The 22,977-nt window shown below is 42.8% G+C and overlaps 1 protein-coding gene across 12 annotated transcripts in view; it reads left to right on the top strand.

The window, feature by feature from the left end:
• oxr1a (oxidation resistance 1a) overlaps positions 1–22,977 on the top strand; it is a 511,841-nt gene that overhangs the window by 342,141 nt on the left and 146,723 nt on the right. For all 12 annotated transcript variants that reach the window (XM_072570591.1, XM_072570587.1, XM_072570583.1 and 9 more), the window contains one exon: positions 3,394–3,546. In XM_072570591.1, coding sequence (XP_072426692.1) covers positions 3,394–3,546 — 153 coding nt within the window. The remainder of the gene's footprint in view (positions 1–3,393; positions 3,547–22,977) is intronic.

Below are 22,977 nucleotides of genomic sequence, written 5' to 3'. Positions count from 1 at the left end.
GCTACAGTAATGTGGGCGGCATGGTGGCACAGTGGTTAGCATTGATGCCTCACAGCGCCAGAGACCCGGGTTCAGTTCCCGCCTCAGGCGACTGACTCTGTGGAGTTTGCACATTCTCCCCGTGTCTGCATGGGTTTCCTCCGGGTGCTCCGGTTTCCTCCCACAGTCCAAAGATGTGCAGGTCAGGTGAATTGGCCATACTAAAATTGCCCGTAGTGTTAGGTAAGGGGTAGATGTAGGGGTATGGGTGGGTTGCGCTTCGGCGGGGCGGTGTGGACTTGTTGGGCCGAAGGGCCTGTTTCCACACTGTAAGTAATCTAATGTAATCTAATGTAATGTTTGGGACTGACTGTTCCTTAACACCGGGTTCTTCCGTGATGCCCATCATACACGCACTGACTGGTCATCTGCATTCTGTGCATGAAGCTCAATGTCTCAGCACCCTTTGGTTAACTGCTTCTACCCATCATGGGTGACAAGATCCTATTGTTACTATTCATTCTCTTTAGAACAAACTGTCTTCATGTTTCCCCTGTGAAGCTTGTTAAAAAAAGACTAATGACCCCAAGCTGTTGTCCCCTCCATGAAAGGGAACATGTTTTTATTGGTCTCCGTTATGTGTTCTTATCATAATTTTATACACCTCTATCAAATCTGTCATCCATATTCTTTACCCCAAGGCGAACAACCTTCTCCACCCTAATCTTGTAATTATAATACCTCATCCCTGGAATCATTCCAATAAATTTTCTCTATCTTCTCAAGGACACATCATTCCTGAAGTACGGTGGCCAGAACTGCTCCATTTGTAGATTAATCAGAGTGTTGTGAAAGTTAACATAACTTCCCTTCTTTTGTACTCAATACCTGCTTTTTTAATGAAGCTGAAAACCCTATTTATCGAGTCATAGTGTCATAGACATTTATAGCACGGAAACAGACCCTTGGTTCCAACTCGTCCATGCTGACCAGCTATCCTAAACTAATCTAGTCACATTTGCCGCCTCTAAACCCTACTCATACCCACACAGATGTCCTTTAAATGTTGCAATTGTACCAGATCCCACCACCACCTCTCACAGCTCATTCCATACACACACTACCCTCTGCGTTAAAATGTCCCTTGGTTCCTTTTTAAATTTATTCCCCCCTCACCCTAAACCTATGCCCTCTAGTTTTGAACTCCCAGATCCCAACAAAAGACCTTGTCTATTTACCCTATCCATGCTCCTCGTGATTATATAAACTTATATAAGGTCACCCCTCAGCCTTCAATGCTCCAGGGAAAACAGCCCCAACCTCTTCAGCCTCTCCCTATAACTGAAACCCTCTAACCCTGGCAACATCCTTGTAAATCTTCTCTGAATGCTTTCATGTTTCACAACATCCTTTTAATGGGAGGGAGATCAGAATTGCACGCAATATTCCAAAAGTGGCCTAACCAATATCCTATATAGCTGCAACATGACCTCCCAACCCCTATATTCAATGCTTTGACTGATAACGGAAAGCATGCCAAATGCTGCCTTCGTTATCCTGTCTACCTTTAACTCCACTTTCAAGGAACGATGAACCTGCACTCTAAGGTCTCTGTTCAACGCCAGTCCCCAGGGCCTTACCATTAAGTGTACAAGTCCTGTCTGAATTTGCCTTTCCTAAATGCAGCACCTCACATTTATCTAAATTAAACTCCATCTGTCACTCCTCAGCACATTGGCCCATCTGCTCATGATCCCATTGTGATCTGAGGTAACCTCCTTCACTATCCAGTACACATCCAATTTTCGTGTCATCTGCAAACTTACTACCTATACCTCTTATATTCACATCCAAATCATTTATATAAATGATGAAAAGCAGTGGATTTAGCACTGATCCTTGTGGCACACTATGGGTCACAGGCCTCCAGTCTGAAAGGAAACCTTCCACCACCCTCTCTCTTCTATTCCATGTTATCTAACCTCACCAACCATCATCATCATGAGGAACCTTTTTGCATACCTTACTGAAGTCCATATTGATCACGCCCACTGCTCTGCCCTGATCTATTCTCCTCATTTTCTTTACTTTGTTAGCAACTCTCTCAATGTGTACTGTCAACTTCAAAGATCAATGCACATGAATCCCCATCTTTCTCTAACCCTGCATACTGTTTGCAATTTTACCATTAAGTCTATATTCCCTCCCTCACTACTCCCTCTCTCAGTCACCATTCCCTAAAAAAAACTACTCACTACCTCTCAACGTGAGTATGCAGGTGCAGCAGATGGGAAAAAAGGTAAATGATATGTTGCCCCTCAGAACAAGAGAATTTGAGTAAGGGATGTTTTATACAGAGCCTTGGTATGACAAAACCTAGAATATGGTGATGCTCTGATCTGAAGAAGGATGTTTTGGTCAGAAAAAGGCTTCCCACACTAATTCTTGGGATAGCAGGACAGGCATTTAAAGAGAGATCAGTTAGGACTGTATTCATTGAAATTTAGAAGAATGAGGACATCATTGTGGGCGGCACAGTGGCACAGTGGTTAGCACTGCTGCCTCACAGCGCCAGAGACCCGGGTTCAATTCCCGCCTCAGGTGACTGGCTGTGTGGAGTTTGCACATTCTCCCCGTGTCTGTGTGGGTTTCCTCCAGGTGCTCCGGTTTCCTCCCACAGTCCAAAAATGTGCAGGTCAGGTGAATTGGCTATGCTAAATTGCCCATAGTGTTAGGTGCAGGGTAAATGGGTGTGGGTGGGTGTGCTTCGGCGGGTCGGTGTGGACTTGTTGGGCCAAAGGACCTATTTCCACGCTGTAAGTAATCTAATCTAATCTCTTTGTGGTATCTTTCTAAAAAAAAAGTTCAAACAGAGCAGACATAGGAAAGATGAATGGGAAGTCCAGAACAAGAGCCCACAGTTCAGTGATGCAAGGTAAGCTATTTAGGACTGAGATAAGGAGAAATGTCTTCACCCAGAGAGCGATGAGCCTGTGGAATTCTCAGTCACCAAGAGGTTGAGACCAAAACAGTGAATATTTTGGGGTGGTAAAAGCAAGTACAGGGTTCTGAGTTGGCTGATCAGTCATGATCCTATTGATTGGCAGAGTAAGGTCAAAAGGCCAAATAGCACCACCTGCTCCTAATTCCTATTTTTCCACCCCTTGGCGTCTCTTTCTACCCCCCCCCCCACCTCCTTGCACTTTCCCCACTGCTGCTCCTACCTCTTCACCACTATTGAATTTGGTGCCAACATAGGAGGGAAATAAAAATAATTTGAAAAATCTTCTTTATTATTCAGCAGTTTAACTTCCCTTTCCATCTTTGGTCTCTGTTAGTTACACTTCCTGGCTAGTGTAAGATTTGTAGGTCCTGAGATTTTGATAAGAATTGCAGAACCTTGTGTGATTTCAGGATGTGGAACACCCTGACCCCAAAGACCTGAGCTGCTCACAAATACACAGCTGCAGCCGGACTCCGAGAGTGATGTCATTTACGTCTGAGGATGAGGAGGCATTCACAGAGAAGTTTCTCAAAATTACATGCCGATACATAACTGATGGAAAGGTAATTATTCTTGGTTTCATCCAATCAGCCGCATTTATTATTGTTTAATTTTAGTTGTAGCTCATTTGTTTGAATTATTAAGCAAAGGATTGTACAGTTGTTTCAATTAACATTGATTTCCTTCCAGTGTGAGGGAGGACATGTTTGAGGAGGAATGAACCACTGTAGTTTCCTCACTGAAAGATGGTGGCTGTCTGTGACAGTGAAGCAGTCAATGGAGCAGCAATGTGTGCACAAAGGGGTGTAGACAAATATGCCTCGTGTGAGAGAGAGTAGGAAAGCAGCTGAATGGAGGAGGTGCACCAGGGGTGAAGTCAGGTGGGGAAGGTGCTAGAATGTCATAATTCTCAGAGATAAAGGGATCTAGGCAGGGGAAAGCAGAGTACTAAGGTAAGTGCTCAGCATCATATTGAGTGGCAGAGCAGACTCAAAGGGGCAAATAAGGTTTAAGGGCCAACTCTTCCTACTTGTTTTGATGTCCATCATGAAAATGATGAATAGCGATATTATTTGACTTTTGAGTGGAACATTGTAACTTAGGTTCGTTTGGTGCTGGTGTTTATCTGACTGTTGTGTTTTAAATAGCTGGTAAGATGGTCAGTGACAAAGGAAAGATGAGGTGTGGGATAGTTGTTGAACAGGTATCTGGAATTGTATGGAGTTGTACAGCATAGAAATAGGCCCTTCGGCCCATACTGTGTCTATGCCGAACAACAAACACCAAACTACGCCAACCCCGTTTACTTGCATGTGGTTCATACCTACTAGGCTCTCGCATTTGAACAACTCATCCAGACGCTTCTTAAATGTTGAGAGTATATTGTCTCTAACACCATCTCAGGCAGCATATTCCATATTTCTCCCATCCTCTTGGTTTAAAAAATTCTTTCTCAGATCTCCTTTAAGTCACTTTCTACCAACCTTAAACCTCATATCCTCTTCAGTATGTTTCCCATGGGGAAGAAATTTAACAATCTACTCAGCTCCAAGTGAAAGAAAACTAGCCCATTCAGTCTTTCCTCATCACCAAAACTCTTTATCTCAGGCGACATCCTAGTGAATCTTCTCTGCATCGTCTCCAGTGCAGTCCAGTGCTTCCAATAGTGTGGTGACTTGAGATGGTATTCCATCTATGGCCTACCTGTTGTTTTATAAAATTGTACCAAAACATTCTTCAATAAAATCTGAAAGAGTGCTGATGCTGGAAACCAGAAACAAAAACAGAAATTGCTCAGCATGTCTGGCAGAATCTCTAGAGAGAAAGCAGAGTTCAAGTTTTGAGTCCAGTGACACTTCCTCTGAACCTCAGAACAGTTCTAAAGAAGCATCACTGAACCCAAAACATTATCTGTGATTTCTTTCCACAGGTGCTACCAGACCTGCTGAGCTTTTCCAGCAATTTCTGTTTTTTGTTTCTTGCTATGTTGTACACTCCCACTAATAAAGGCAAGCATCAAGTAGGCCTTCCTCACCACTGTCTACCTGTGCTGGCAGCTTCAGAGATCTTCAGATTTGCACACCAATGTGCCTTTGTATCTCATTCCTTCCTTTGTCAGACCTCCCAAAATGCATCAAGTTGCACTTTACCGGCTATTGTTCTGCCCAAGTTGCCAACTTATCAATATCATACAGTAGCCTGAGACTGTCTTCCTCACTATGAACAACACCATCAATTTTTGTGTCATCTGCAAACTTACTAATTCTACTTCTGCATTCACATCCAAATGATTAACATAAACAGCAAACAGCAAGCATTCTAGCACCAAACATTGAGATACACCTCTAGTAACAGACTTTCAATTACAAAAACAATACTCCACGATCACCCATTCTCTCCTATTTGTAAGCCAGTTTTGGATCCAGTTTGCCAACTTGCCTTGGATCCCATGGACTAGTGCCTTTTGGGATATATGTACTTGTATGCCCATTAAAACATCTAATGCTTCTTCCTTAGTAATCATCTTTAGTGATCTTAATGTGTTCTCTCTAACCTCACAACCCAACTGAATTCCCTGGCAACAATGCCATTCTCCGCTATGAATATGAATGAAAAGTAATCTTGTAAGACCTCATCCACATCTAATGACACCATACATACATTGCCCCTCCTACCTCTAATACCTCCTACCTCCTTTCCCTGGTAATCCTCTTACTCCTCATATACTTGTAGAATGCCTTGGCCTTTTCTTAATTCTGTCTACCAAAGATATTTCACGGCTTCTCTCTACCTTCCTGATTTCCTTGTACACGCACTATATTTTGGAAGGATCTCTCTTGTCTTTAATGCACATATGCTTTCTCCTTTTTCTTTAGCGGACTCTTGATACCCAGTGTTCCATGGCCCTTGCCCTTCATTCTTAGAGGAATACGCTGGCCCTGAATTCTCACTGTACTACTTTTAAAAGACTCCCAGGTTTCAGATTTAGACTTGCCTGCAGATAGCTGCTTCGAGTCCATGTTTACCAGGTCCCACCTAATGATATTGAAATTGGTCTATCCCCAATTTAGACACGTAATTTCTGCACTATGCTTATCCCTTTCCATAATTACTAGTGTTGACTGGTCCAGCAATCAGACTGTAGTCAGCCTGGTGCTAAGGGAATGTGTTGTTGGTACCTTCTCTTCAGCTGCTCTCTGTAGTTGCTGGAAAGGGCTATGCCAAATGTCGAGGGTTGTACGAGGTCAGTGAGGGAAAACAATGATTGGTAGCATACTCTTTGGGTACCACAGTGCCCTTCCAGACTGCTCCCTGCAACTGAGGCATTACCTCTTGGTAGCCATGGTAACCACACTTATTTTGACTTGAATGCTGCCCCTATCGAAATGGGATGCTGCCGATGTCATTTTGTCATGTTATCAGCCCTTGTTCCCCATTAGCATCCTCTGCTTTGACGGATATTTTCAAACACTGGCACAACAGATTGGCGTAGAATAAAGGCATCATTTGTCAAAGAGATGAAAATTTTCAAAGATATTCTTTCTCTAAACTTAAAAAGTAATTGAGAGCTATCACTATCCAATCAAGTGAACAAGAATTAAGTGTCATCAATATAGATGTTGAGTTTCTTGAGTGTTTAGGGGAGGCTATAATATTGTTCACTATAATAAAAACAAACAACTGCGTCTCATAATGAGAACTGGCTTAACTTGCATTGGACAGTCAATGTACAGGAGCAACTCTTGGTCTCACTGCTTTTCTCAATTCTTCAAACTCTTAATTTCTGGAATTAATTAGGTGTGTTTTTCTAGAGCCCTCCGTCAGTGTTTTCCCCACTATCTGCTGCACTGAGTGGTCTTCCTTTATTTTTTGCTCTGTTTCTTTCTAACCTGTTTGAGGGCTTGATGTTTGGATAGGTTATTATTTGGCCTTTTGATATGTTAAAAAATTACTTCAAGGCACCCTGTCTATTGTTGATTTCTTTTACAGACAAGTCCTAGCCTCCTCTAACATTCTGTTTCTTGACTGCAATAACTGTTTATTTGAGGATGCTGCCACTTTAAAAGGCTATATTTTCCTGTTTTTTTTTAAAAGAAGTTGTAAGGCAGAGGTGGCACACTAGCTACTGAAGGTGATTTAAGTAAACAAAGTGAGGCGTTGGGTTTTTTAAAAGTTGGAACAATGGATTCAGTATGATTGATTCTACAGGTTATTAGTTGACCAGTGGACTGTGTGGCTGTTGCTGTAATGCACCAGTAAATAATAGACAGTTAATTGCTGAGCTTTGTTTAAATATTAAAGGGTTTCTAGTCAAGATAGTGCCCTGAGAAATAAACCAGCAAATGGCTCTTATTATTTTGTTGTGTTTATTAGCAGTTCCTAATTTCTAATTAGGGTGCCGACACTTACAAGATTACCTGAACACAGTTCCACACAACTGAGTAGTTCTGGAGTGGTATCAATAGATCCCTGCATTTATATGTTGTACCAACACAGCAACATCTGTGCAATCAGTGGCACCTTACACTCTGCTGTCTTGACATTGCCAAGTAATGCTCTGTTGGCTTATCTGGCAAACGAGAATAAACTAATAATCCCACAGTCACTTCATTCATGCAATGGGTGAACAGAATATTTTTGAGATGTTAAGTATTGTCAACTCCAGACTGAAAGGATCCCAGGACATTGATGCTCATGACCTTGGCTCCTTTTACAGCAGGACCATCGTATCTTTGTTGAGTGAAATGCTGCAAACAACAGGTTGCAAAATGTGGAGAGTGCTGTTGTAAACTGAATCATTGCACCCAAAGCAGTGAATGTGTTCACAAGCAGGAGGCGACCACCACTTGAGTCAGAATTGAGACCAACTGAGGCATCTTCCCCTGTGGTGGCCAACTAATAAGCTGTTGTCCAAAGTGAGAAAACATCTGTAGAATGAGGAGCTGGTGATAGCTGGGTGAAGGTTGGTGGCATCCGTGGATGTTAGAGCTGGATGGTGGGAGATCTGAGGCGGGGACGAGTTGTTGCTGAGGGCAAGTAGTCCCATTGCCATCATTGGTGCTGGGAGGTGTGGCTATCAGTAGTACAAATGTCATCTTACTGCTAAACCAACACTTATCATCCTGAACAAATTGGCAATTAGGAGCCAGATGTGTGACCTCAAATACCACTAGTCTCTTCTGTGGCAACGACCAAGACAGGTTTCAGCCTAGATTGGGCATGTTGTCTTATGAAGAGAGGTTGAGTGAGCTCTGGCTTTTCACACTGGAGAGAAAAAGGAAGAGAGGTGACTTGATAGAGGTATCCAAGGTAATGAGGCATAGATCGAGTAGATAACCAGAGACGTTTCCCTCGGGCAGAAATGGCTGGCACGAGGGGTCATAATTTTAAGGTGATTGGCGGAAGGTATAGGGAAGATGTCAGCAGTAGGTTTTTTACGCAGAGAGTGATGGGGTGTATGGAATGCACTGCCAGCAGTGGTAATAGAGTCAGAAACATTAGGGACATTTAAGTGACTGCTGGGCAAACACATGGATGGCGGTAAATTGAGAGGTGTGTAGGTTAGGTTGATCTTAGATTAGGATAAATGCTTGGCACAACATCATGGGCCAAAGGGTCTGTACTGTGCTGTACTGTTCTATGTTCAAGGGCAGTGATTGATTGAAAGATGAGGGATCATCATTTTAGAGGTATTTAGAACAGGGTAGAGTGAATAAGAGAGACTGTTTGCTTTGTAGAGAAATTCAAAAGTATGAGAGACTTTCAATTAAGAGCATTTAAAGGCGAAATGTGGAAACACATTTCTGTATGCTAGACAGTCAGAATGTGGCTTGCTGATCTAAAACCCCTTAGATGCTGACTTAGTTAAAATTTTGTGTATTAAATGCAGTCAAGTGAGATGAAGCAAAGTAGAGGAGAATGAAATTTCAACTTCATTCAGTCATTATCAAATTGAGCACTGGAACAGGGTGAAGCCATGGAATAGTCTCCTTAACTCCTATTGGTTTTAAAATCTCCACTTGTTCTGAGAAATAAAATCACAGGATTATAGAAATTCCTACACTGTGGAAAGAGTCCATTCAGCTCATCGAGTCTGCACTGATTCTCCATAGGTCATCCCACCCAGACCCAGCCCCTAATGCTGTCTGTGTAACCCCATGTTTACCATACTAATCCACCTAGCCTACAAATGCCTGGAGACAGTGGGCAGTTTAGCATGGCCAATCCAACTAAACTGCCCCTCTTTGGACTGCAGGAGGAAACCAGAGTAACCTGCAGAAACCCAAACAGATGATCACCCAACGCTGTAATCATACCTGAGCCAACAGTGCTAACCAGATAGAATCCAATATTTCCACAAAGGTCACCCCTAGAGATGATCCCAGAAATGGATTGTGAAGCAGATTGCACTGCCTTCACCAGCTTCATCTTCAAACTTATCTTGTGTTGCTATCTCCTTGACGCACCATGTGTGCTGAGATATTTACCCATAGCCTGTGAAAGGTCTATTGTCATTATACATGCTCAAAGTTCCCCTCAGTATAGAGTTGTCAGAAGTAGTTTTGGCAGGTTGAATCTTGCAAACTGCAAATTCCTCAGTGTTGATTAAACACAAAGTCGATGCTTGCTCTGAGAGCAACATTATCAAAAGGGTCGCCTTGGTTGTTTTTAATCTATCAATAAATGTTCACTGTTATTCTGAATAATCTCCTGGCCTTTCTATCTTCAGCCCCCACTGACAGTAAATTTATCGAATGTTTACAGAACACAACAAGGCCATTCAGCCTGTTGTATCCATTTGAGCTGATCCCACTTCCAGGCTCTTTTTGATAGGTTGTATTGTTTAATTTGGATGCGTTGGAACCCAGTTGTCTCCTTCACTAACACACTCCAGGTATTGCCTGAGTAAGGTCTATTTTAATGATCACAGCAGATGTCAAGACAGAGGAGTCTGAACTAAAATGCAGATACAAAAGTTAAAGCTAGGTCCAAATGAAAGGTACTTACTTCAATCATTACAAGATCAATCTGTTATCACTGAAGGCCTTTTACTTGAAGATATATTTTCCTGAGGTGCAGGGATTAAAACTTGAAAGTCAGAAGTTAGTTAGGGCACCTGATGCAGTTGAGTACTGAAGATCTCTCCCAGACTTGAACTGAGCAGAACAGATTTTGGGAGGGATTGAAGGCTCTTTGAATTTTTGAACACATGGCACATTGTGCCACTTTGTGACTGGGCAGTCATGGAGTCATACAGTCATAGAGATGTTCAGCAAGGAAACAGACCCTTCAGTCCAACTCATCCATGCCGACCAGATATACCAACCTAATCAAATCCCATTTGCTATTACTTGGCCCATATCCCTCCAAGCACTTCCTATTCATATACCCATTCAGATCCCTTTTAAATGTTGCAATTGTACGAGCCTCCACCACTTCCTTTGGTAGCTCATTCCATATATGCGCCACCCTCTGCGTGAAAAAGTTTCACTGTAGGTCCCTATTAGATCTTTCCCCTCTCATCCTAAACCTATGCCCTCTAATTCTGTACTCCCCCAACCCCAGGGAAAAGACTTATTTATTTATCCCATCCATGCCTCTCATGATTTTATAAACCTCTATGAGGTCACCCCTCAACCCTCGACGTTCCAGGGAAAACAGCCCCAGCCTATTCAGCCTCTCCCTATAGCTCCAATCTTCCAACCTTGGCAACATCACTATAAATCTTTTCTGAACCTTTCCAAGTTTCACAACCTCCTGCTGATAGGAAGAAGACCAGAATTGCATACAGTGTTCCAAAAGTGGCCTAACCAATGTCCTGTACAGCCGCAACATGACCTCCCAATTCCTAAGCTCAATACTCTGACCAATAAAGGAAAGCATACCAAACACTGCCTTCACTATCCTATCTACCTGTGACTCTACTTTCAAAAAGCTATGAGTGTCCAAGGTCTCTTTGTTCAGCAACACTCCCTAGAACCATACATTTAAGGGTTTAAGTTCTGCTAAAACTTGCTTTCCCAAATGCAGCACCTCGCATTTATCTAAACTCCATCTGCCACTCCTCAGCCCATTGGCCCATCTGATCAAGATCCTATTGTATTCTGAGGTAATCTTTTTTGCTGTCCACTACACCTCCAATTTTGTTGTCATCTGCAAATTTATTAACTATGTTTCCTATGTTCACATCCAAGTCATTTATATAAATAATGAAAAGTAGGGTACTAGCTCCGATCCTTGTGGCACTCCAGTCTGAAAAACAACCCTCCACCACCACCCTCTGTCTTCTACCTTGGACCCAGTTCTTTATCCAAATGGCTAGTTCTCCCTGTATTCCATGACCTCTAACCTTGCTAACCGGTTTTTCCATGGGAAATCTTGTTGAATGCTTTACTGAAGTCCATATTGATCATATCCACTGTTCTGCCCTCATCAACTGTCTTTGTTACTTTTAAAAACAAACTACTCCAAATTTGTGAGGCATGATTTTCCATGCACGAAGCCATGTTGACTATCCCTAGTCAATCCTCGCCTTTCCAAAAATGTGTAAATGCTGTTCCTAAGGATTTCCTCTGACAACCTGCCCACCACTGATGTCAAACTCACCGCATCTATAGTTCCCTGGCTTATGTTCACCACCTTTCTTAAATAGTGGTGCAACGTTAGCCAACCTCCAGTCTTCTGGCACCTCATCTGTGACTATCAGTGATAAAAATATCTCAGCAAGGGTCCCAGCAATCACTTCCCTAGCTTCCCACAGAGTTATAGGATGTTGAGTGATGACAAAGGTGTCATCCACTTGGTAGACCCAAAGTTTGGATTGATGGTTGGCAGAGCTGTTTGTTCAAGTCTTTGCATTACTGCGTCTGCTAAGACCTCTATTACTGGAGATGCCATGGGTGTCCCTTGCTTTGCGTGTAGGTTTGTTTTAGATTAGATTCCCTACGATGTGGAAACAGGCCCTTTGGCCCAACAGGTCCACACCAACCCTCCGAAGAGCAACCCACCCAGACCCATTCCCTTATACCTAATACTATGGACAATTTAGCCTGGCCAATTCACCTAATCTGCACATCTTTGGACTGTGGGAGGAAACCGGAGCACCCGGAGGAAACCCACGCAGACACTGGGTGAATGTGCAAACTCCACACAGACAGTTGTTCGAGGCGGGTCTTGAACCCAGGTCCCTGGCGCTGTGAGACAGCAATACTAACCACTGAGCTGTGAAATGGGTTCTAAGGCATACATCCACTAGCTTGACGATGTTGTCCTTGCTAATGAAGTTGGTGTTTGGTGTGTGCATGTCTTTGCTGCTTCTAATAGTGGAATCGGTGGTTTTTTTGGCCAGGTTGATGTTGAAGGATGTGAGCAGAGCTGTTATGTCAAAGGAGAACATTATTTCATCCTCTTCTATCTTGGTGTCTTTGGTCTTCAGGAATTCTTGGGTAGAGTGAATGGAGTGGCATGAGTCTTTCTCTAAGTGTTTTAGTCTTTGGTGTAGTTCCTTACCTAATCTGTACGTTGGTTTCTAGGTAGTGAGACTATGGGTCTGAGGGATGCTCCTGGTTTGTGAATTTTGGGTTATCCATAGAAGCGTGGTGTGTTGGATCCATCTTGTTTCATTTTTTGGAAGTCTGTAATGTTCAATTCTCCAGATTTATGTGGGGTTTTTTTGAGTAAGGCTGTGATTGTGTTCTCATTGTGAGGTCGGGTCTATCGCCACCTGTGGGTAAGTGTCAGTATCTGCAAACAGTCTCTTTCTCAGTGTAGTCAGTTCAGTTTAAAACGACTGTCAAGTGTTCTTTGTCTGCAGGTAGGAAATGTTACTTTTATCTTTTTTGAGTCCTTCTAGTGCTTTCTTTGCGTATTGAGTGTGTTTCCTTCCTTTTTCCGGCTTAATGTTGGTGCAACTGTCTGTCTCATGGTTTGCTGGGTTTCCTCTGTGAGCTTGTTGTCTTTCAGTGGTGTTTCTAATGCTGCTAAGAAACCTTTCTTGTCCGCATCCCGGAAGTCGTAATGTAATCCACTTCGTAAGAGTGCTTTTTCGTGAATGTTAAGGGTCGTCTGATAAGGTTTTTTAAAATCCATGCTTCTGTGTTGTCTGTATTGTTATTTTGTGTGCATTTGTTCAGTATTTTTCTGCAGGTCTAGTGTTTTCATTTTTTCTGTTTGCCTTTTTCTAATGCCTATGGCTCATTGTACTGTGTCTGCCCATTCATGGTCTGTCGCGTTAGTGAGTTAAGTCTTTTGGCGTGAAATTTCCTAGTTGTATTTAGAGTCTGTTGTGGGCATTGTTAATCATTTCTCTAAGCATTCTGTGGCCGTTTAGCTCTGCTATTCGTTTAGCTAGTGGAGTGTTAAGGGGAGGTTTGTATTTAGGTAGTACCTGTTTCCTTAGACATGTTTGCAGGTGGCACTCTGTAAGATGGCATTGGTTTCCCATCTTCGGGCCAGTTTTAGCTTATTGCACCTGCAGGTGTTAGCGAGTTTTGAGAAGATTTGTAGCTCAGGTTGAGGTTCTGTATGTACATTTGCTTGCAGAGCTGGAAGCTCCATTTTCGGGAGGAACCAGAAAGAGGACCAAGGGGCTGTTGGGGAGGCAAATTTCCAAAGTAAAAGGGACTTAGCTTGAGTGTCAGAGGCCTCCAGTTGCAGCAGCTGCAGGAATGGTGAGAGCGAGGAGCTGAGTTGGAGCAGTCGAATTGTGCCGTGGGTAGGTGACTGAACTGATATGTTTAGGCATCAGCTGAACCCGAGACACTCCACGTGTAGTGTCTCCAAACCACCCTCCTCCTCTAACCCAAAGAAAGTCTCTGTGGGTGTGTTGATATGGTAAGGTTTTTCTACTTTTTTTGTGTGTGGTTGGTTAAAAACTACTTTTTCCTTTTTTTTGTTTATCTAAGTTAAGACTAAGTTAAGTTTAAGATTAAAAATGGTGAGAGATTTCAGACCTGTGCTATGCTCCTCTTGCTCAATGTAGGAGCTCAGGGATACAGCTGATGTCCCTGACGATTTCACGTGCAGGAAGTCTGTCCAGTTGAAGCAACGGCTTTGAAGCACACATAATGCTGAGGGGGGTCATGGATAGCATGTTTAATGAATTGGTCATGTCGCAGATTAGGATTGCTGAGGGAGAAAGGGAATGGGTGACCAAAAGGCAGAGAAAGAGCAAGAAGGCTGTGCAGGTGTCCCCTGTGGTCATCTTCCTCCAAAACAGGTGTACTGTTTTGGATACTTTCGGGGGAGATGGCTCACCAAAGGAAGGCAGCAGTAGCCAAGTTCATCACTGGCTGTGCTGTTTGAAAGAGTGGGAATAAGCTACAGTCACAAGGGATTCAATTTTAAGGTGAGTAGATAGGTGGTTCTGTGGTCGAAAACGAGACTCCCGCATGGTATGCTGCCTCCAGTTGCATGGGTCAGCAGTGTTTCAGATCATCTGCGGAACATTCTGAAGGGGGAGGGTGAACAGCCAGTTGTTGTGGTGCATGTGGGCACCAATGATATAGGTTTTAAAAAAAAGGGATGAGACCCTACAAGCAGAATTTAGGGAGTTAGGAGCCAAATTGAAAAGTAGGACCTCCGAGGTAGTACTCTCAGGGTTTGCTACTAGTGCTAAGTGCTAGTCAGAGTAGAAATGAAAGAATAGGCAGGATAAATGTGTGGCTTGAGAGATGGAGGGAGGGGTTCAGATTTTTGGGACATTGGGACCGTTTCTGGGGGAAGTGGGTCTATTTCAGATTGGATGGTCTACACCTGGGCCAGACTGGAACCAATGTCCTTGGAGGTGCTTTTGCTAACACTGTTGGCAATGAGATGTTAAATGGTTATTTTGTTCTGCTGACATGTTAGAAATTGGATGTCCCGTTTTTCTGTCTTGGAGACAAGATGTGACAATCTAATCGTACTCTGTAAATGTTGTAGTTTAAGGAATAACCTATCCACACTGATTCTGGAAATAATCTAATCACTTTACATTGTTTTTGGGTGATATTTGACTGTGGGAGAGTGGCCAGGGGTTGTCTTGCGTGCATGACTGACTATGATCTAAAACATTGTATAAAGGGAGGACCATTCCCTTGTTCAGACAGCCTCGCTTGACACTTTTTGCAAGCATCATGGAGAGTGTTAAGTGATCCTCCAAAATCTTATACTTGCTTAAGTACATTGTAGCTGTTGAAATGTTGGCGTATTGCAGTTGTATCAAGTGTGTAAGAATCTCAAGAAGGCAACCTAACATTTGGTGACGAGAGTGGGAGGAAAAAGAGTCCCAGTGGAATTCAGAGGTTAGAATCCTCTAATTTAAGGCACCAGAACATAATATGTAAGATAAAGGATAACTACAGTATCTGTCTCAATCACTCTGCCTTAGACCGGTTGCCAAGAGGGGACATCCCCCACGTGAAGGTCAGGACCCTGAAGTGGGTGTGGAGACTGAGGAGACTGGACTTTTATACAGAGATAAGTTAGGAAGTTGAGACTTCAAAATAAGTGTGACACACAGATAAATTGGGTGTTGGAACCCGTTTTGAACAGTTATGGCAGGATAACTGCCAAAATGAACATACTAAGCATCGGTCTTGATAATATATTTGTAAATTCCTTCTTAAAATTTGCTGGGAAGTCCTACAGGACCCAGGTGCCTTTCCATTCTGGAGTTGCCTCATTGCCTCCTGCACTCCTTGCACTGACAATGGGGCATAAAGAAGAGACTCTTGTTCAGGAGTCACACCCAGGAGATCCAAATTCTTGAAAAAAGACGCTATCCAGCCCACCCCTCCTCACAACATTTGGATTGGTATAGAATAAAATTTCTGAAATGTCACATTGATCCTTTTAGACTCACTGGTTAAGTTTCCAGTATTTTCCCTGATCAAGTTGATGGCTTGAGGCTTGATGCCTTTTCCTGGCAAGATATGCTAAGTACTTGCCTGGTTTATCTCCATGCTGAAACAACCTTTGTTTTGCAAATGTAAGCTCCTTCTTAGCTGTCTGTGTGAGCATGGAGTTCAGTGTGGACCGAAGCGCTGTGATCCTCTGTAATTTAGCCAACCTATGGGGTGACACCGTGGCACAGTGGTTAGCACTGCTGCCTCACAGCATCAGGGACCCGGGTTCAATTCCCGCCTCTGGCAACTGCCTGTGTGGAGTTTGCACGTTCTTCCCGTGTCTGCGTGGGTTTCCTCCAGGTGCTCCGGTTTCCTCCCACAGTCCAAAGATGTGCAGGTTAGGTGAATTGGCCATGCTAAATTGCCTGTAGTGTTAGGTGAAGGGGTAAATGTAGGGGAATGGGTCTGGATGGGTTGCTCTTCGGAGGGTCGGTGTGGACGTGGCCGAAGGGCCTGTTTCCACATTGTAAATAATCTAATCTAATCAAAGTATGCCTTCTTGGCTGCCATCAGCTATGTTTTGAGCAAGCGTTGCTGCTCACCCTTCTGCCATTTCTTACTGGCAGAATTGGTAATAACTAACCCCCTAGCATGGGCTTTTACAGTTTCCCAAAGAATGGATGGATTACTGGCTGAGCCTGAATTAATTCGAAAAGCGTCCTGAATTCAGTGGATAAGTATTCAGTAAACTTGCCCTCCCTTAAGATGAAGGGATCCAGTCGCCAGAGCCTTGAACCTACCATAGTGTCCTTACTCTTGACCATTAGATACCCTGGAGCGTAATCAGAGGTAGTGATATTGCCATTTGGACATGACACCACAGAGTCCAAATGCGCTGCGGGAGTTAAAAATAGATCAATTTTGGTATGACATTTGTGTGGACTGGAGAAAAATGTAAAATCCCTGTCTGTAAGGTGAAGGCATCTCCAAATTTTAACCAGTCCCAGTTCAACATGTGCATCCCTTAATTGCTTAGATCGTGAAGATATCAGGGGACCTTTGGAGAATCTGTCTACTGTAGAATCTATTAAACTATTAAAATCCCCCACATGGGTCTGGGCGGGTTGTGCGTCAGTATGGACTTGTTGGGCTGAAGGGCCTGTTTCGACACTAAGCAATCTAATGATAATATGCTGAGGTGCGAGGCTAATCAGGTTAGAAAGTGCGGTTACCAGGCGTGCATGGACCGGGAGACAGTAAACATTTTAAGGTCTCTTATTCTTCCCCGTCTATCAAAGGTTTAAGGATTATTAATCTCCTGTGTGTGACTTTAAGACATTCGAACAACTTAAATCGAACAACTTAGATTCTTTCTACTAAGTATGGCCGCTGTCCTACTTGTAGTATTGAAAGATGAGAAATAAACCTAGTCATACCCTTTCTGTTGCAATTTCCAAGTGTTCTGCATCATCCAAGTGTGTGTCTTGCAACAAGGCGAAATCCACCCTTTCCTTTTTAAGACTGGAGAGAGTACCTTTTTCCTCTTGATCGGCAAGTGGCTCCCTTAATGTTCCAGGTATACCACTTGAACACATCCTTAGTCATAACATTCTACATTAACATTTAGACTCCAGAGAGGGAAGAACTGGAATTACGAATCGCTGAGCTTCAGTAAAATAAAATCCACAAAACATAAAAACTACATATACTCAAACAGCTACAACCAACAAACCTATAAAACTATGTACATCAAAAACAAAAAAGCAAAAAAAGCGCCAAAGGCACTGATTAGAGGAATTTTCCCCCCCTATCCAAAGGGGGCACTTAAACATCGCAAAACCCTCCTAGCCATCCCAACCACCCTCTTAACTCCTCCTAGCTAAGGTTGTGTCACCAACACAGCAATAAAAGATCAAGTGACAGTAAAAAGGTAGGAAAGATGAGTAATATACACAAGTAAGTTAAAAGTAAATATGTCACCCATCACCCGGTATAACTTAGAAATTAAAGGTACATTCTCTATCCATCCCAAGCATACTTAATGCAACTTATTACCAACAAAAAGGAGACTTCGCCAAGTCCAGTCTAAAGAAGGACACACCCAAACAACATTGTTATTCAATTGTCTGGTTTAAATTAGCGTGTCCACAAAGTTCTTCACTTTCTCTGGTGAGTCAAATAAGTGTACAGATCCATTATAGTTAAGCTGAAGAACCGCTGGGTATCTTGCAGAGTACTGGATCCCAACTCGATCAAACTCCTCTTGATGCCATCGTAGGATTTCCTTTTCTGAATCATCGCCGCTGAAAAATCTTGGAAGAACATGACCCTGAAGCCTTCGCACAGCAACGCCCTTGGATCATTCCCCTGGGCTCTGGAAGCTTCCATGACACTTTTGTTTGTTTGTCTTTATCACGATGGAACCATACCAGGACAGGGCGAGGGTGCTGGTCCATACCTAGCCTCCGTGCTGCAACCTGGTGGGCTCTCTCAATCTTTATCCTTCCCTTTTCAGCCTCCATGCTAAGGAATTCTGGCAATCACTTCAAAAAATTCCACTGGTTGTCCACCTTCCGTTCTCCTTCTCGCAGACCGACAACACTGAGATTCTACCTTCTGCCCCTGTTCTCCAGATCATCCACCAGATCCAGTAAACCACAGACCCTGCGCTTCCAGGGCTTCAATCTATCTCTTGGATGAATCAGCCTCAACTTCTACCCCTGTGACTCAGCGTTCAAGCTCAGCAGTCCTTTTCCCCAGGTCTTCCAGCTGCTGTTTGTGCTTTTGCAACATAGCAGAGACCAGGGCCAGCTTGTCCTCTATTTTCCTTCGATGTGTTTTCCCAGGACCTCGCAAGATTTGGCGAGCTCCTCAACCAAGGCCTGGTGAGTAAGCAAGCCTGCTGACCCAGTGGATTGAGCCGCGGCCGTGGCCTTTGGCGAACTCCCTCCTTTCTTTGGCATTCTCCCATAGCAGAAACAAAGGTAAGTGAAATTTTTTTAAGTTCAATAGCTCTTTTACCATTTTGTGAATCACAGGGACTTGGCTGTTTCTAACTCTGTCCTGCTGATGTTGTGGTGCAGAACCCAGCAATGTGACCCTCCTAGATTGCTGCTATCTTGAATTCCCCTCTCCCCCCCACCCCCCAGTTTTATTTCTTTGAGTCTTCATAGCGATTGATAGAAGAGAATGGCTTGCAGGGCCATTTCAGAGGGCACACACTCTTCGCTTCTGGAATTCAGCTCTTCTGTCCATGTTTGGACCATTGCTATAATGAAATGAGGAAGGAGGCTTTCAAAGGTGTGATCAGAGTTCAGAGTCATTATGTTACTGTCAGAATGAAAGGTAAAATAGAATTAGAAGCAATGGATCGATAAAGAGTGTGAGGTTCTAGTGAAGAATACAAAGAATCATATGTTAGATATAAACAATTGGGTTCATGTGAATCCCTTGAGTAGTATAAAGAATGTAGGAGCATTGTTAAGACTGAGATCAGGAAGACAAATACAGGATATGAGAGAGCTTTGGCAATTAAAGATAGTCCAAAGGGTTTCTATAAATACATTAAGAGCAAGAGAGCAACTAGACAGAGGGTAGGCCCCTTAAAGAGGTCATCTTTGTGGAGAATCTCAGGAGATGGGAGAGTTATTAAATTAATATTTCATGTCAGCTTTTACTGTGGAGAAAGGAATAGAGGCCAGAAATCTCGGAAATAAATATTGATGTTTTAACACCGTTTACATGATAGAAGGTGAAATGCTGAAAGTGATAGAAAAGAAAAAGGTGAATAAATCGGCACCTGAACAAGTATATGCGGAAAGTTAGGGAGAAAGTTACAGGGCCTTTTGAAGAATTATTTGTATAATTTGTAATAATGGATGAGAAGCTGCACAACTGGAGAGTGGCTAATATTGAGCCTTAGTTTAATAAAGGAGGTAAAGAGCCTGGGAACTGTTGACCTGAGAGTCTGGCTTTGGTGATGGGTAAATTGTTCAGTGATCCTGAAAGATAGGATTTATATGCATTTGGAGAAGCAAGGAATGATAAGGGGAGAGTCAGCATGGTTTTGTGCAAGGGAAATAGTGTCTCAAAACTTGATTGAATTTTTTGAGGAAGTAACCAATAAGATTGAGGGTAGAAAGGTGAACATTGTTTACTTGGACTTCAGTAAAGCTTTTGAGAAGGTTCTTCAAGGGAGACAAATTAGTAAAGTTAAATCCTGTCTGATTCCGGGTGAGCTTGCCAATTGCTTACAAAATTGGCGTGATGGTAGGGAGTTGCTTTTTGGACTGGAGGCCTGTGATCAGCAGTATTCCACTGGGCACAGCAGGTCAGGCAGCATCCAACGAGCAGGAGACTCGACGTTTCGGACATAAGCCCTTCATCAGGAAGGGGTCTTTGGATGCTGCCTGACGTGCTGTGCTTCTCCACTACCATGCTCTTGACTCTGATCTCCAACATTTGCAGTACTCACTTTTTCAAGTGTTTTATAGGGATTGTTTTGGGTTTGCTTTCATTTATGATTTATATAAATGATTTCAGATGGGAATATAGAAATCATGGTTAGTATGTTTGCAGGTGACACCAAGATTGGTGGTATAGTGGTCAGTAAAGAAACTTATTAAAGATTACAAAGAGATCATGATACGCTGGGTCAATATGCTGAGAAGCAGCAAATGGAGATTGGATAACTGTGAGATGTTGCATTTTGGTAAAACAAGCAAATTTATACAACTAAAAATAGGGCCTTGTATTGTGTTTTTGAACAGAGACACCTATACGTCCAGTTACATAATTTTTTTGGAGTTTGCATCCCATATAGATAAGGTGGCTAAGAAGGCTTTAGCATACTTGTCTTCATTGTTCAAATCTTTAAGGATAGGAGTTGGAATGTCATGTTGAAGTTGTACAGGACATTGTGAGGCCTCTTCTGGATTATTGTACCCAGTTCTGGTTTCCCTGTTAATGGAAGGATGTTATCATATCTTTCAGAATCAAATCTAACATCTTAACAATCACCGAAATATGATTCTCAGGTCTACAGTTCCCAGGCTTCCCTTTATGTCCTTTCTTAAACAAAGGCTTAACATTAGCCAGTCTGCAGTTATCCAGCACTTTATTTGTTTCCTTTGCAACTATAAAATTATTCTTCAAGGGACCCCGCCATTTCCTCCCTAACTTCATGCAAAGTCCTGGAATATACTTGTTCTGGTCCAGATTTAACCATCTTTTATTTTTTCTAAGTCCTCCAGTGTTTCCTCTTCTATGATATGAAGCGATTTACCAGAGTGTTGCCAAGAATAGAGAGTTTAAGTAGTATGGATATGCTGTGACTTCATTCAGTGGAGCGTAGAAGACTGAGAGGTGACCATATAAAGTTTTGTAAAATAATGAGGGGTATATGGAGAAATTAAGAAGGAACTTAAATTCAGAATTAGGAAGGTTAAAAGAGGCAATGAAGTGTCTTTAGCAAATAGGATCAAGGAGAATCCAAAGGTTTTTTTATACATTATAATCGAAAAAAAAGAGGTTAGCAAATGAAAGAATAGGCCCACTCAAGGACAAATAGGGAGGTTATGCATGGATCCTCAGGAAGTGGGAGAGATTCTTAATGAGTACTTTGTATCGATATTCACTAAGGGAAAGGATATAGAGTCATAGAGTAATACAAATGTACAGCACAGAAACAGTCCATTCAGTCCAACTTGTCCATGCCAACCAGACATCCCAACCCAATCTAGTCCCACCTGCCAGCACTTGACCTATATCCCTCCAAACCCTTCCTATTCATGTACCCACCCAAATGCCTTTTAAATGTTACAATTGTACGAGCCTCCTCCACTTCCTCTGACAGCTCTTTCCATACACTTACCACCCTTTGCGTGAAAAAGTTGCACCATCGGGGTCTCTCATATCTTTCCCCTCTCGCCTTAAACCTATGCCATCTCATTCTGGACTCCCCCAACCCAACCAACTATGCCCCTCATGATTTTATAAACCTCTATAAGGTCACCCCTCAGCCTCCGACACTCCAGGGAGAATAGCCCTTGCCTATTCAGCCTCTGCCTATAGCTCAAATCCTCCAACTCTGGCAGCATCCTTGTAAATCTTTTCTGAACCCTTTCAAGTTTTACAACATCTTTCCGATAGGAAGAAAACCATAATTGCACGCAATATTCCAAAAATGGCCTAACCAATGTCTATACAGCCGCAACATGACCTCTCAATTCCTAAACTCAATACTCTGACCAAAAAAGGAAAGCATACCAAACGCCGCCTTCGCTGTCCTATCTACCTGTGACTGTCCTTTCAAGGAGTTATGAACCTGCACTCCAAGGTCTCTTTGTTCAGCAACACGCCACTCCCTAAGACCTTACCGTTAAGGATATAAGTCCTAAGATTTGCCTTCCCAAAATGCAACACCTCAATTATCTAAATTATCTAAATCTCCATCTGTCAGTCCTCAGCCCATTGGCCCATCTGATCAAGATCCTGTTGTAATCTGAGGTAACCTTTCTTGCTGTCCACTGCACCTCCAATTTTGGTGTCATCTGAAAACTTACTATATCTCTTATGCTCACATCCAAATCATTTTATATAAATGAGAAAAAGTAGAGGACCCAGCATCAATCCTTGTGGCACTCCACTGGTCACAGGCTTCCAGTCTGAAAAACAACCCTCTACCACCACCCTCTGTCATCTACCTTCGAGCCAGTTCTGTATCCAAATGATGAGTTCTCCCTGTATTCCATGAGATCTAACCTTGCTCACCAGTCTCTCATGGGGAACCTTGTCGAATGCCTTACTGAAGTCCACATAATACAGAAGATGATTGCACACTAGCCCAATGCTATTGTCCTTACCCTGTATTCAACATGTCCATATTTTGGTGGGGCAAATGTTGTTAAGGACCAGATCATGTGACTGTTGAGGTCAGGGAATGAGTGTGTGATTGCTCAAGAGAATGTCATTGTATTGAAGGAGGAAGTTTTAGGTATCCTAAATTGCATTAAGGTAGACAAGTCTCCAGGGCCAGATGGGGTCAATCCAGGTTACTTCAGCAGGCAAGGGAAGAAATAGCTGGGGTGATGGCAGATATTTTCACATCCTCGTTGACCACAGGTGAAGTTACAGAAGACTGGAGATTAACCAATGTTGTTCTGTTGT

Source organism: Chiloscyllium punctatum, chromosome 5, assembly GCF_047496795.1.
Source record: "Chiloscyllium punctatum isolate Juve2018m chromosome 5, sChiPun1.3, whole genome shotgun sequence".
NCBI classification, from domain to species: Eukaryota; Metazoa; Chordata; class Chondrichthyes; order Orectolobiformes; family Hemiscylliidae; genus Chiloscyllium; species Chiloscyllium punctatum.
Note: the sequence above shows the minus strand (reverse complement) of the source record. Positions and strands in the feature narration are given on the sequence as shown.